Source organism: Rhodnius prolixus, unplaced genomic scaffold, assembly GCF_049639745.1.
Source record: "Rhodnius prolixus isolate KJV_2025 unplaced genomic scaffold, Rpr scaffold_6, whole genome shotgun sequence".
Classification (NCBI taxonomy): Eukaryota; Metazoa; Arthropoda; class Insecta; order Hemiptera; family Reduviidae; genus Rhodnius; species Rhodnius prolixus.
The window spans coordinates 26813553-26826486 of record NW_027411634.1 but is presented as its reverse complement, the minus strand read 5'-3'; the positions used below and the strand labels follow the sequence as shown (position 1 = coordinate 26826486).

Here is a 12934-nt window from a genome sequence, read left to right as displayed (position 1 = left end):
GAAGCAATTCCTCGTTTAATCCACTTCGGTCTTTTTGTGTAAACAACAACGTGAACTTTACCTCAACAGTAAATAAATTTATTGACCTCTTCAGTTGCGTTTCGACTTTTTTCAAGCTGAAAGCATTGCAAATTCTCAGAAAATGGTGATTACTGCAGAGCAAGTGGCCCGTATTATTGCATTAGTTGAGGATGGACGGAGTCAGCGGTACGCAGCACGAACGTTAGGGTTGCCTGAGACCACCGTCCGTAGAGCCATCCATCGTTACCGGGAGACAGGCCTCTGCACTCGCAGACAAGGTTCGGGTCGACCAAGAGCCTCAGAAGCACTTGATGACTGATTTATTAGAATTCACACTCTGAGAAATCGTACATCAACTCCTTCTGAAACTGCTCAAACACTGCTTACTGTTCGTGGAGTTTCATTCAGTGCCGAAACCGTACGAAGAAGGCTCACTGAAATGAATTTACGCTCTAGGAAGCAAGCCACAGGACCATTGTTCACCGTAGACCATCGGAGAGCCCGTCTAGAGTTCGCTAGGGAACACCACAACTGGTCTGAGAACGATTGGAGAAACGTTCTCTTTTCAGCCGAGTCCCGTTTTGCTCTCTACGCACCTGGATGGGAGGCGATGAGTTTACCGAAGGCCTGGGGAGCGCTACGCTCCGTGCAATATTTCTGGTAGACTACCATTCGGAGGTGGTTCAGTGATGGTGTGGGCTGGGATTTCTTTGGGAGCTTAGACTGAGCTCCACGTGTTCAACACGGCAATTTTGAATGCAGATTTGTATGTGAGGGAAATTTTGCAGCAATATGTGATACCCTATGCACCATTTATTGGGGAAAATTTTATTTTTATGCAAGATAATGCCCGACCACACACTGCCGCCTGTGTTGTTCAATATCTACAGGATACTAGCATTCTTGTTTTGAGGTGGCCAGCACGCAGCCCGGATTTAAATCCAATTGAACATCTTTGGGATGAGCTGGGTAGGCGATTAAGATGGAGAAATAATCCTCCCAGGAGCTTAGAAGAGTTGCGAGGTGCTCTGGTGGAGATATGGGAGGAATTAACACAAGATTTCGTGAGAAATTTAATAAGGAGTATGCCGAGGAGATTGGATGCAGTAATGCGAGCAATACACGTTACTAAAATTCTTTTTCTCCTTTTTTAATCGGAAGAAATACTTTTTTTTTCAAATTCATTTTTTGCCGAGAAGTACTTTTTTGTTAAATTAAAGGTTTTTATTTCTTTTAGATCATTTTTTATTTTATTTTAGCCCTCCCATAACTTTATACTTCTTATATTTGCTAACTAAAATAAAATGTAGAACAAAAAAGTAACAGAGAAAAAAAAATAACACATTTTTAAAGTGCGCCACTTTTTTTGTGGAGCAGTGTATAAAACCTTAGGAGGCACTGGTAAAAAAATTTCAATAAACGGAACAAAAACCCAACTCGGTAAACTAGTAATTCCGGGATCTGCTGATATTCTTCAAATTAAAAGGAAAAAGAAAAATCATTGCACCATTTCATTCTTATTATTATATAAGTGGTAATACAGTACAATAAACAGTATTGGCACTTTACAGAAAAGGCTAATCCCCTCCTCTATCTTAGAAGTGCCATAAATCGAATATTTCTGGGAAAGAATATTTTAAATAAAAAAGCTGAATAAAACTCGAGGAGATTTATTTTTAATTCCATTGAAGGATGCAATCTAATATTCCAACTATTTATGATGAAACTAAGGCTATGGAGGTCGCAGCCAACACAGAGAGAGGTTATTTCAATCTAACAATATTTACATCGACCATTAACTAATTAAGCTCTACCAAAACAATTGATCGAGGAAGAGCAATGGCAATGGAATAAGAGCAAAAAAAGGTTTTGTACCTGAATATTTATTAAAAATTTCTATTTATTAGACCCTAAATAGAGTATTCCACCAATACTTTGTAAGTCACAAAATTATATATAATTTTTGTGCTAAAAATATTTCTCGGTGCAGAGAAATACATTAAAACGTATGACACTCTAAATTCCCAATTTCTTTAAAAAAAATAAAAATAAATTCAACTTTAAGTTGTACCGAAACTTCTATAGAATTCATGAGCTCAATTTACGTAATAAGGTCTTCCCCAATACTAAATTTATTTCTTGACTGAGAAACCTGAGACTAAATTGTAAGATGAGTAAATATAAACAATTTTTTTTAAAATTTCATTATTTATAATTATTTTTTAAATCTTTTATTGTAATTTACCACTGCAACGGTTGTTGCAACAAGCAAATATGGTACCTGATAACAAAAAATAAAAGAAAATCATGAGTGGAGAAGGCACCCAGTGGTGTCACTCCAGTAACGTGCTTTGCTCTTATGATAAGAGTAGATCAATCTCCTTAGAGGATTACCTGGTAATGTGGAGGAAGATAGGTGTTCTACGAGAGGGTTAGGATGAGCTGCTGTAGAGGAATGAAATTTGAAGAAACGAGTGTTAGCAAGAACTTGTAATGAAAGGAATTTTGAGGTCATTATGGATAGTGAGGTTTAGATACATAGAACGGAGCGTTAAGAGAAGTTTTCGAAGTATTTTTGGACTGTAATGTCTGGAGGCGTAGTGAGTTGGAACGGTTTAGTCGATCCCCACATACTTCGATGGCCGTATGACCAAATAGGTCGGCAGTAACAGTAGATATAAGAGTCTTTTGTTATGTAGGTTAAGTTTCGAACGTTTGTCAAGTAGTCTGGCGAGAAGTTTTGTAGCGTTGGTTAGTTTCTTGTCTTTTCGAGTCTAGTATGGGGATTCCATGTCAACCGTTTGTCTAGTTGCAGTCCAAGGTAGCGTACTTTGTCCACAGTTGGTGCAGGAGTTTGGTTCAAGATGATAGGAGGTAGGATTTTCCGTCTGTGGGGTAAATACTATAAATTTTGATTTCGTAACGTTAGTTTGGATTCTCCATTCTCCTGTAAGTGGCTGATGTATGTTTGTAGAGCTCGTGTAATTATTTTTTTTAAAAAATATTTTTGCTGATTCTATCACAAGTATTTTCGACTCGTATCCCCAGAGTTTCGTCCAATTTAACCTCTTAGATCCAGAAAAAAAAATATTCAGTTGTAAATTTTTGAGATGTACTTTCGTTATTTTCATTAATTTGTTTAGGGTCTCATCATTTTGATAAAAATTTGTAGCAGCTTCATTTTATTTTTATTTTTTAACAGAAATAAGTACTTTGCAGTACCCAGAGTTCAAAAAGTAATTTCTACAATTTTTTTGTTCGCCATTTTGTCTGTCCATCTTTTATTTTGTTTTTTAAATTTATTAGTTAAGTTACACCAGCGCCTAGATACGCCATAAGTAACAATGACAATAACTGACACCACTACAAACTCACTAATTGACTGGGAGAAGTTACTCCAGTGATAGCACTCCCTAAGTCGTCTCCATGGATTAGCTACTCTCTTCAGAAGAGAGAAAATCGCGAGGCCACTGACGTTTCAATCTTCTGGGAAGAGTCTGTCCATCTTAAAATTACAACTAAACAATTCAAAGAAATTCAATTTTAATATTTCCGTTTTAAGTATCATCGGAAGATACCACGATGCTTCTCGTATATCCGCATTCCACATCCTCTCTCTGCGAAAAACTTCCAGAAATCAATTTCAGTTGCCTCTATCTTTTGTTTTTCTGCACTTTCTAGCTGATTATCAAGGTTTCTGCTCTCTAGAGCAAGTTGCTTTGAATTGATCTCTGTATAGATGTGCATCTTAGTACTGATTTGGGATATAGCTGTTCAATTACATAGAATTTAATATTCCTATATCTTTCCTTAAGCTTTTGACTCTCTTTCCAATATCCATCTTCGATTCCCTGACTATTTGGGGATAGAAACCCAGGTATTTTTAAAAGTAAGTAACAGTAAAGTAATCACCTTTTTTTTCAGGCGGGGCTTAACGTCCAACTACCAATTAGGTGTCATAGACGGAGGCGACTAGCAAACGTACTTTACTATTTCTCATTTAACCATTAAATAAAATCCAAGGCCTAAGACCGGGAATCGAACCCAATACCACAATACATATTAGCTTCGCAGGTCTCGCCTCTTAACCCGCTCGGCTACCGTGGCGTCTTAAGGTATTTTTTAAAGTTGCTGGCTTTAATTTAATTTTTGGTCGTGAATTTCACATTCATTGTATGAAAAAATAGACATTCCATTCTGTTTTTTTTCCATATTTATTTCAATATTCCACTTTCCATATTTCTCTTACTAGTTATCTTTCCATATACTTGAAGAATTCCACTTCATCGTCAGCGATTAGATCTTGGTAGGTCTATGAATAGCAGGATTGTGAAGGCACTGGTTTTTCCCACGAAAAAAAAAAAAAAATTATTTTGCGGATGAGAACTTACCAAATTTGGAGGGGTTATCGGGGGGGCTAAAAAGGAAGTAACGTAATCACTTCGGAAACTGAAAGGCTGCGCCCCATTAGATATATATAAAAAAAAAAGATTTTATATACATATATAAAATAGTACAGCTACAGCAGTTTGTAGATCAATACTGAAGTTATAATCAATGACAAGGACAAGAGGAGGAGGAGGAGGAAAACGAGTGCGGGGGTGGGGGTAAGCGAATGGTGGAGGAGAACTCCCTCCGGTGAATTCATTACACCCAGGGACTGGCTGGCACATTCAGCGTGCTGCAGGCAGCCTTTCGCCGGGGCCCTTCACTATTTTAGGGCCACTAACTTGCATTCGTATGTAAGTGCCATATTTCACCCACTTCTCCACTAGCCACCTTCTCCCAATCTCTCAAATATATCGTTCCAAATAAAATCCTGGAATAAATCGCAAATTTTCGCGTAACTGAAATTTTCAAATTGCTGACGTAATTGGGAACATTTTTTTTTTAACTTAAACCACCAAATGGCTGAATTTAAATTATTTAAATAAAAACTTTTCGAATCATTTACGAAATTTTGAGTAAAAATGTTATTGGGGCAACTTTAAAAAAAAAAAAAAAAAAAATCTCAGACGAGTAATATCCATTCAAGAAAAGTTTTGGAATTTTCCAAAAATTCGAAATTTTATCAAGACTAAATTTTTGAATTCTGGAACAGCACTTTAGAGCAATATTTCGCGTTCATTTTTTCCAGCCTCAGGTACCCCCCCAAAAAAAGAATTCATTTAATTAAAACATTAATATATTTCCAAAAAATTTTAGGACATAATTTTAGGCTCAGTATTTCTGTGCTTCTTATCTTTTAGCCACAACGCCAGCTGTGCCTACCTATATAATGGAGGCTACTAACTTATTATACTTTCTCCTTGTGGAATACCATTTTGCGTTAACAAAAAATTTGGTATTTGTGCTTCCAGAATTCCCTTCTTTAAGGGGTTTTTTTGGAAGGCGGTAAAAAACCAAGCCATTACTACATTATGCCCAAAAAATATAACTCTATTAAGCCCTACAATCATCCTACAGCATCCCTAGGAGATAGAGACCTCATAAGGCTGGAAACATAGTGAAGCGGCGAAAACAAACACTCTCTATAGATAGCGTTGCACTATCTTCGCTTTGCTCTCCACTATGCGCGGTCCCATATGTTTACTTGTGTTAGTTTTCGCCGCTTTGCTCTTCGCTATCATCGCCGTTCCACTATGTTTCCAGCCTTAAGGGTACGTTCACAACGGAGCTGTGAGCATAGATGATAACTGATAGAGTAAAATATAATCGCTGATTAGTGTGCACAACGGAGCTGTGATACATGCAACATGTCCGAGAAGTGAAGAAGAGTTTTTATGTTCAGCAGCAACGAAATGGTATATTTTAAAGAAAAAACGCTCTAGAAAATATCTTGTACATCCCATAAATAAAAAACGAAGTACTTTGGGCGAATTTCACCATTTATATAAGGAACTTAGAAATTATCCGGATCGTTTTTTTGAATATGTGAGGATGGGTCCACCCACATTCGACTATATTTTAGAAAAAAATAAGGTCAAAATTAAGAAAACTTTGGAAAAATTGTCATGGAAATCCTATAACCATAGAAGAAAAACTAGTGATAACTCTGGCAAGTAATGGTTTTATTGAGAAAAAACAAATAAATACACATGAAAATAAATGTAAGCACGATTTAAAAAACAAAATATTGTTTAAAAGTAAATAATAAAATTAAACCAAAAATAATGAGTAAAGACAGCACTAAATAATTTTTCTACGTCCATTTTAAAGTCCCGATACTGGAGTTCAGCTAGCAGAAAAATGAAAAATTTAATTCTATCATCTATGCTCGTTTATAGCAGCGAGTATGAGTCACTAGTCGCAGCTTCGTTGTGCACGCTCACATAAGAATGTATTGTTTTTCTTTAAGCGCTGATACATCACTGCTATCATCTATGCTCACAGCTCCGTTGTGAACATACCCTAACCCAGGTTCTCTAGGAACGTTCTAAGAAGTTGCAGCAGAAGCTAGCAGAGTCGAGAGATCAGCCACCACATGCTATTATGCTCTCTGTGACCCTTCCACCCTACCAAAGCCTTTCCAAGATATCCTTAAAGAAGATGCTCTCAAATTAAAAAAAGAAAATGGATAGATGTTAATTTAAATTCAATTTCCTGTCTAAGGAAGTCCCAGATAGGGCAGGATAGTTGATGATAATATTTCCCTGATACCAACAATCTCCTCTAAATTCCACCCGGATATCCTTCTTCATCAACGGTTATGAAGTTCCCGTAGCCAGGTATCATAATTTTACTTTATAAAGAAGGAATAACTAACCTCCACTCTCAAGAGATTCCTAATGAATTTTCCCCTCCAAAAAAATTGTTCAAATAAAAATTGTAGACCACCCAAAACCATTCAGCAAAGTGTCACATCCGGTAGACGTATTTTGATAGTTACGTCACGGTCAAGTTTCCGGTTCGAGTCTTGTCCAAATATAATGTTACAGCTTTTTTTTGGGGGGGGGGGCGCTACTTAGATTTTGAGAAAATTTGTTCATACCCAAAACTATATTTCCGGTGATAGTTCAAAGCGGAAGTTGGATATGTTCGTAAAAAAATCTGTTCTAAACTTATAAGAGAGCATTCTGCGTCATATAATCATCAAATTCCTTATAATCGCAATCACTAAAACACATTTAGTTTGACATAATCTAATGAGGAAAGTTCATCTGTACAATATACGCAGTTAGTCATCCACTTAAAATGTTACCTCCCCAATACGAAAATTTATCCTGAAGAACCTACCTCTGAATAAGGAACCTATCTAACGAATAATATTTTCCAATTTCCCCACAAAAATATGTTGTAAACAATTTTCATTCAAAATTTCATAAAGAAAAATTAGTAGACCACAAATTAGGGGATTGAAAATAAAGATGGAGATTCCACAAAAAAATATCCAATAAATTTTCGCCATAATGTTACACAAAATATTTAAATAACAGTTTGCATTTCTAACCTGACTATAAATTTTATACTTGAACGATAAAAATGTTGAAAGCAAAGCTTCAATGAAAATTGCGAGCCAACTTCCTTGACTAGAAGATGAACAAGAAAGAACTTAAGATTTTTTTTTTTAAATAATTTTTTAAGGCAAAAATAAAATGGCCGACGCTCTAGCGAGGCAAGGTGCCAAAAAAACCTCCTACTGAAAACACTTTTCTTGCAAGAGGCAGTAGTGTATCTCCGTGAGGAATTGAAGAGAACTGAAAGTGATACACTCTGAACTCGAACTTCCTTGTCTTGAGACAAGCGAAGATCTATCAGAGTTTTATAATCTGAGACACGTCCAGCGAACTGAATAAAAGATTTAACTCATTATGGGACAATGTTGGCTTAAGGAGAGCACTTGAAGAAAAACTGGGTCTAAAAAATGAGATAGCACTTGCAGATTTTTATAGGGGAGATGATGGAAACTACAACTTAAGGTACTGCGATGCCATTATTCAAGAAAGATTCAAACACCAGAGAACTACCAGAAGCTGGAGGTGAAATAACCTCCCTGAAACCCTCTCTCAGTTCTTGGGATTTCATCGATAGATGAGACTGAAAGGTGGTGGACAGCAGAAGCACACCTGGCTCCAGTAAACGGTTCACATAGATCTTGGAACTCATTTATTGAGAATAGGTCCAGCAAACTTGTCTTTCTACAATGTGTACAATGTACACAATATCGTAAGTCTTTTGCGCATAATACTTCAGAAAAAATGTTATTTTATCCCGTATTAAATGTAATTACATTGAGTGTAATAACACAGCGGGAAATAAATAAAATATCAATATAGAGAAGGGATTATTAGTTCAGTAGGCAGAGTGATATCCGGTGATGGACAGTGCTGTCTTTAACAAGAGAACACTTTTCGGAGACCGGCAGTGCACTGATAAAAGCTACGGTGGCAATGACCTCAGATGTTGGACGTTGAAATTAAAATAAATAAATAAATAAAAAAATAATAAATAATAAAACGTAAACCTCAAGACGTAAGAAGAGGTCATGAAAGAATGACGACGATTTATCTAATTTTTGGGGCTATATGAACCATTAGTGAGAAGATTATAAAAGGGATATTTTTAATTCTAATCCTAAAAACCGAAAACCTGCATGACAATACTTCTCTTACTGATTAGAAGGGGAAAAATACTATTACCGGAAAACAGTTTTTATTAAAGACTAAGTTTTTCACAATTTTCTATTAGAAAAAAAAGCATATTTCTTGCAAGGGTAAACTACACATTATTAATTAATAAGAACTACTCTAATTTGGAATGAATAAATATAGATAATTGCAAGAATAGAATATTTGAAAAGCTAGCTGTGAATCCATCACAAATTTGAAGTTAATAAGAATAGATAATGTAAATGAATTATTACGTGAACATTAATGAAAGAACAGTGTAAGTGGACGAGAAGAAAAGTGAGTCAAACTGAACAGACTAGGATCCAGAGAAGATGATGAAGAACGAACAGGGAGAAGACGAAAGGAGGTTGAGGAGGGGGTTCTAGATGTAAATGTGGGGTAAAGGGGTGTCCATGTTTGTTGGGAAGCGAGTGTACCGATCGGTGAGGGAACGGGCGGACTGGCTGTAGCCATGGTAACACTGTAATTATTAGGGGTAAAAAAGAAAAAGAGACACAATGATGCTGTGGGCTTTCTCTATCTCAACCTACTTTAGTTCACTCTACTCTTATAATATATTTTGTTTTAAATACAAGTTTCGTTTTCTATTTTCCTAATAAATTTAAATTCATCTTTGGCAAATATGTATATTTTTTATTTTCATTAATAATGAAATAGTAATTACTACTTACGATTGAAATTTAAACTAATTTTATAATCAATAAGTCAAGAAAATCTAACTAAAATATATATTAAATGTAGGGAGCAGGTTATAACAGAGTGTAGGTTATATAACCTAAGAGCAACAAAAGGTAATATTTAGTGAACGAATGTAAAACCTAACCTGGTACTTATAACTTCTCTTTAAAATACCAAAACTTAATTTATTTTTTAAAAGTGGCAGTTAATTAATTCACAATTTAGTAAAGTAAAGCCTGCAAGTGTATACGTTTCTGGCTTCTATACTATTTTGATAAAGATTTTGAACAATCACTACATAAAATAAGAATAAAAACCAGTTCTGCGAGTACTGCAAATAATAATCTAAAAGAATCTCTGTAATGGATAGTACCTTCCAATGTTAAATAGCGACCCACATGTTAGAAACAAATCACTTACAACTGAATTTGAATTCATACAAAAAAAATTGGTACTCACCCCTGGTCAAGACGATCAACAGGTCCCTGCATCTGAGGTGGCATGATGCCATGCCCTGGCATCGGTCCTGGCATGGGTGGTCCATGTCCAAAAGGAGATCCTGGAGGTAAGCCAAACTGATGCCCAGGGAACTGTCCAGGTGAGGCAAAATGTGGATTACCACCGCCAGGTGGACCAAATGGAGGGCCCGAAGAGCCCGGTCGCCCAACAAAACCTCCAGGGCCGCCACCAGAAGGTGATCCAAACGTTGGACCATTGTACGGAGGGCCTCCGCCTGAGTTACTACCAGGTCCTGGCTGTGGTGGAAAGCCACCCGGGCCACCTGGTGGTTGCTGTGGTCCAGGAGTGGATGAACCTGATGGGGCTGGCGAGGCAGTATACTGAGGTGTTGTCGAACCTGGAGGCGGTCCCCCTGCCGAGTAAGGACCGCCGGAACCCGCGGGCGACCCACCGCCTGGACCGCCCTGGAAAGGAGACGGGCCCTGGTAGGGACCGCCCGACGGGGGACCGCTAAAGTTGGGATTGGAATTTGGGAAAGGCTGGGGCTCTGGGGGAGGCCCCTTCCAAGACACACCGGGGTCGTCCAGCGTGGATGGTAGAGAGATCGGAGGTGCGACTCGGCGACTACAGCCTGAAACAATATCCTGAATTTAGCATTTTATAATTTATTTACAAGCGTCGCAGATTGTTTATGCTATATACAATTTCGTTACAGACCAGGCATTAGATTTCTAGTGATAAAGACAATTAAAGAACATTCATTCAGGCATTTTGAATCCCTTTTAACTAGGAAAGAGTTATCTTTCCAAAAAGGGACAGAAAAAATGCAATGGATTAAATATGAATAAAAATAAATAAAAAATAAAAACAAAAAAAGAACGTTAGTAACCAAGCTGAGGAGGAAAAAATTTAATATCTTTTTGAGATTGCTGCAAAAAAATACTTCCAATTTTGAGATGATGATTATCGAATATTTTAGCAATTTACAACAAATATTTTAAAGTCTTCAATAATTGTAGAGTGAGAAAATGTAAACCTTTGACTATAAGCATGCTGCACTAGCAGTCATAGAATTATATTACTGTAACATACTGAAGTTAGCCTGTGGAAATAATGGTTAAGAAGTGCCTAGAAAATCTTTATTATCTGGAAGAAACGTTTATGTTCCAAGCATCAAATCACAAACGACTAAACATTATTGATAATATTATCACATTTTTATTATTCTTATCATCTGCAAAATATAATTTCCTTATTACGTATTTTAACTTGAAACAAAATTATGGGAGCTTGATGAAGATTATTTATATAACCATCACTTTTAGGTCTTAACTACTCATAGTTCAAAAATACCTTTTTAGAACATTAAAATTCGCAAGGTTACGACATTTTAATGTCTAAAATTAGAAAAATTGAAGTTAATTTTTAATAAAAAGTCACACTGATTCGTTTTAAGATGATTGTTTAGTGTTCAAACCTAACCTAAAAAGACAGCTAGGCTACTTACTGGCTTGGGAAAAACAACTAAAAACAAAATGAAATTCTACCAAAAACTGAAATTAAATCTAATTGCCAAAGTAATCCATAACAAAATCGAAAAATGTATCAAATACCAGAATTTTTCATGTCAGAAGCCTAGGAATTTGCAACACACAAAATTCACAAATATAAATTTCTGAACGATTCTCCTTCACTAATAATTTTTAAAAATTACATTTTTTGCTTCGTTGGCCTCCGCGTCCTTGTCTCATTCTGTGATTGTCAAAACACGTGAAAATTTATTGTTTTGAAAGACTGCCTTTCTAGACACATAACTGTAACACTTCATGTTCCCGCGGCACTGAGCACCATAACACTTGTCACACACCAACAAACCATAACAAACGTCACTAATTAATTTCCCAGTCAATAAACATGTTGTACAGTCCATTCTGTTTAAAAATCAACACAACCCTGTTCTGTAGACTATACCTCATTTCTAAATAAAATCAACTTCTCAAGAAAGGCAGCAAGTAAACACTACTCGAGTCAAAACATAAACATTTAAATGAGAAAATAGTAAAAAGTGGCTAAAAACCGTTAGTAAAAATCGAAAACCGGCGTACAGGGAGAGCAAACCGCCCGTACGACGGCTGAAACGGGTATGAAGAGGAATAGAAGGGAAATAACAACATGTAAAGTAATATGGCCGCTGATTTGACTCAAGTAGTACTCACATTCTCTCCCCAGCTCGACTCTGCTGCTCCGACTCCAACCTCTAACCAAAATACTGAACCTCAAATCACTTTGTTTTTAATTAAATTAAACATTCTTCAATTATATTATTAAGTATTCTAAAGTGAAAATAATGCCATCACTATATTCCCATGTGACCGGCACCAAAACAACATTTACAATCATCACTCATGTGGAAAATAATTAAAAGATTAACCCCTTATTCCCCACCTTTTTCCGTTTAAGACGAATCTCGTGCCTGAGGATACAATGTCAACTGAATTTCTTCTTTGGTCGTCTGCAGAAATTATCAGGGGAGAAGGCTGCACACGGTGCCATATTTACAGAGAAGCCGGGAGTGTGGGTATCATGTCTGTGATGCCAAGTCACATACACTGTCTATCAAAACACTGTTTACTTGTCAACTAATCACGGCCACTGGGGGGATTGTCACGGGACAGCCGAACAGAGCGTTGGCCGAGTGCACAGCTCAGACTATTTTTTTCCGTTTACATCGCGAAGACAAGGTTAGTTGACAGTGTCACCCTAAAAAAATCAATAAAAGTACGGCCTGGTCACAGCTCCCTGCCACTAAACGCTCGCATCTCACCCACGATTGTCATCACGCTTTGCTATCTCAATGAAAAATACTAGTTAGCTTCTCCACTGCACTTAACTTACTGAGCTGGCGACATTGGAATACAAACTTATGTGCCGTGACTTCACTTGCACCGCATCGCTGCTCCCCATGTGAAAACAATCCACCACTCTTGTCCCACCATTACTTTTATTCAACTACTATTAACAGTAAATTATTTAACCAAACATTGTTCTTTGTAATCAGAACTGACAACTGATGAACATTGATTGTACAAAATTTTACCTTTTTTGTGAAGAAAAAGCATTAGTAAAAATTGGTACGTTCATAATTT

At 36.7% G+C, this 12934-nt stretch overlaps 1 protein-coding gene across 8 annotated transcripts in view; it reads right to left on the bottom strand.

Moving 5' to 3' along the window:
- The window catches only part of Chi (LIM domain-binding protein 2 Chi), a 323078-nt gene extending 310239 nt beyond the window's left edge, over positions 1-12839 (bottom strand). For 4 of the 8 annotated variants that reach the window (XM_074139795.1, XM_074139800.1, XM_074139797.1 and 1 more), the window contains exons 1-2: positions 12710-12839; positions 9789-10419 (exon numbers count right to left, since the gene is read on the bottom strand). In XM_074139795.1, coding sequence (XP_073995896.1) covers positions 9789-10419; positions 12710-12752 — 674 coding nt within the window. In that variant the 5' untranslated portion in view covers positions 12753-12839. The other 4 variants (XM_074139798.1, XM_074139799.1, XM_074139796.1 and 1 more) reach the window with 4 other exon arrangements.
- Between the last annotated feature and the right edge of the window lie 95 nt (positions 12840-12934).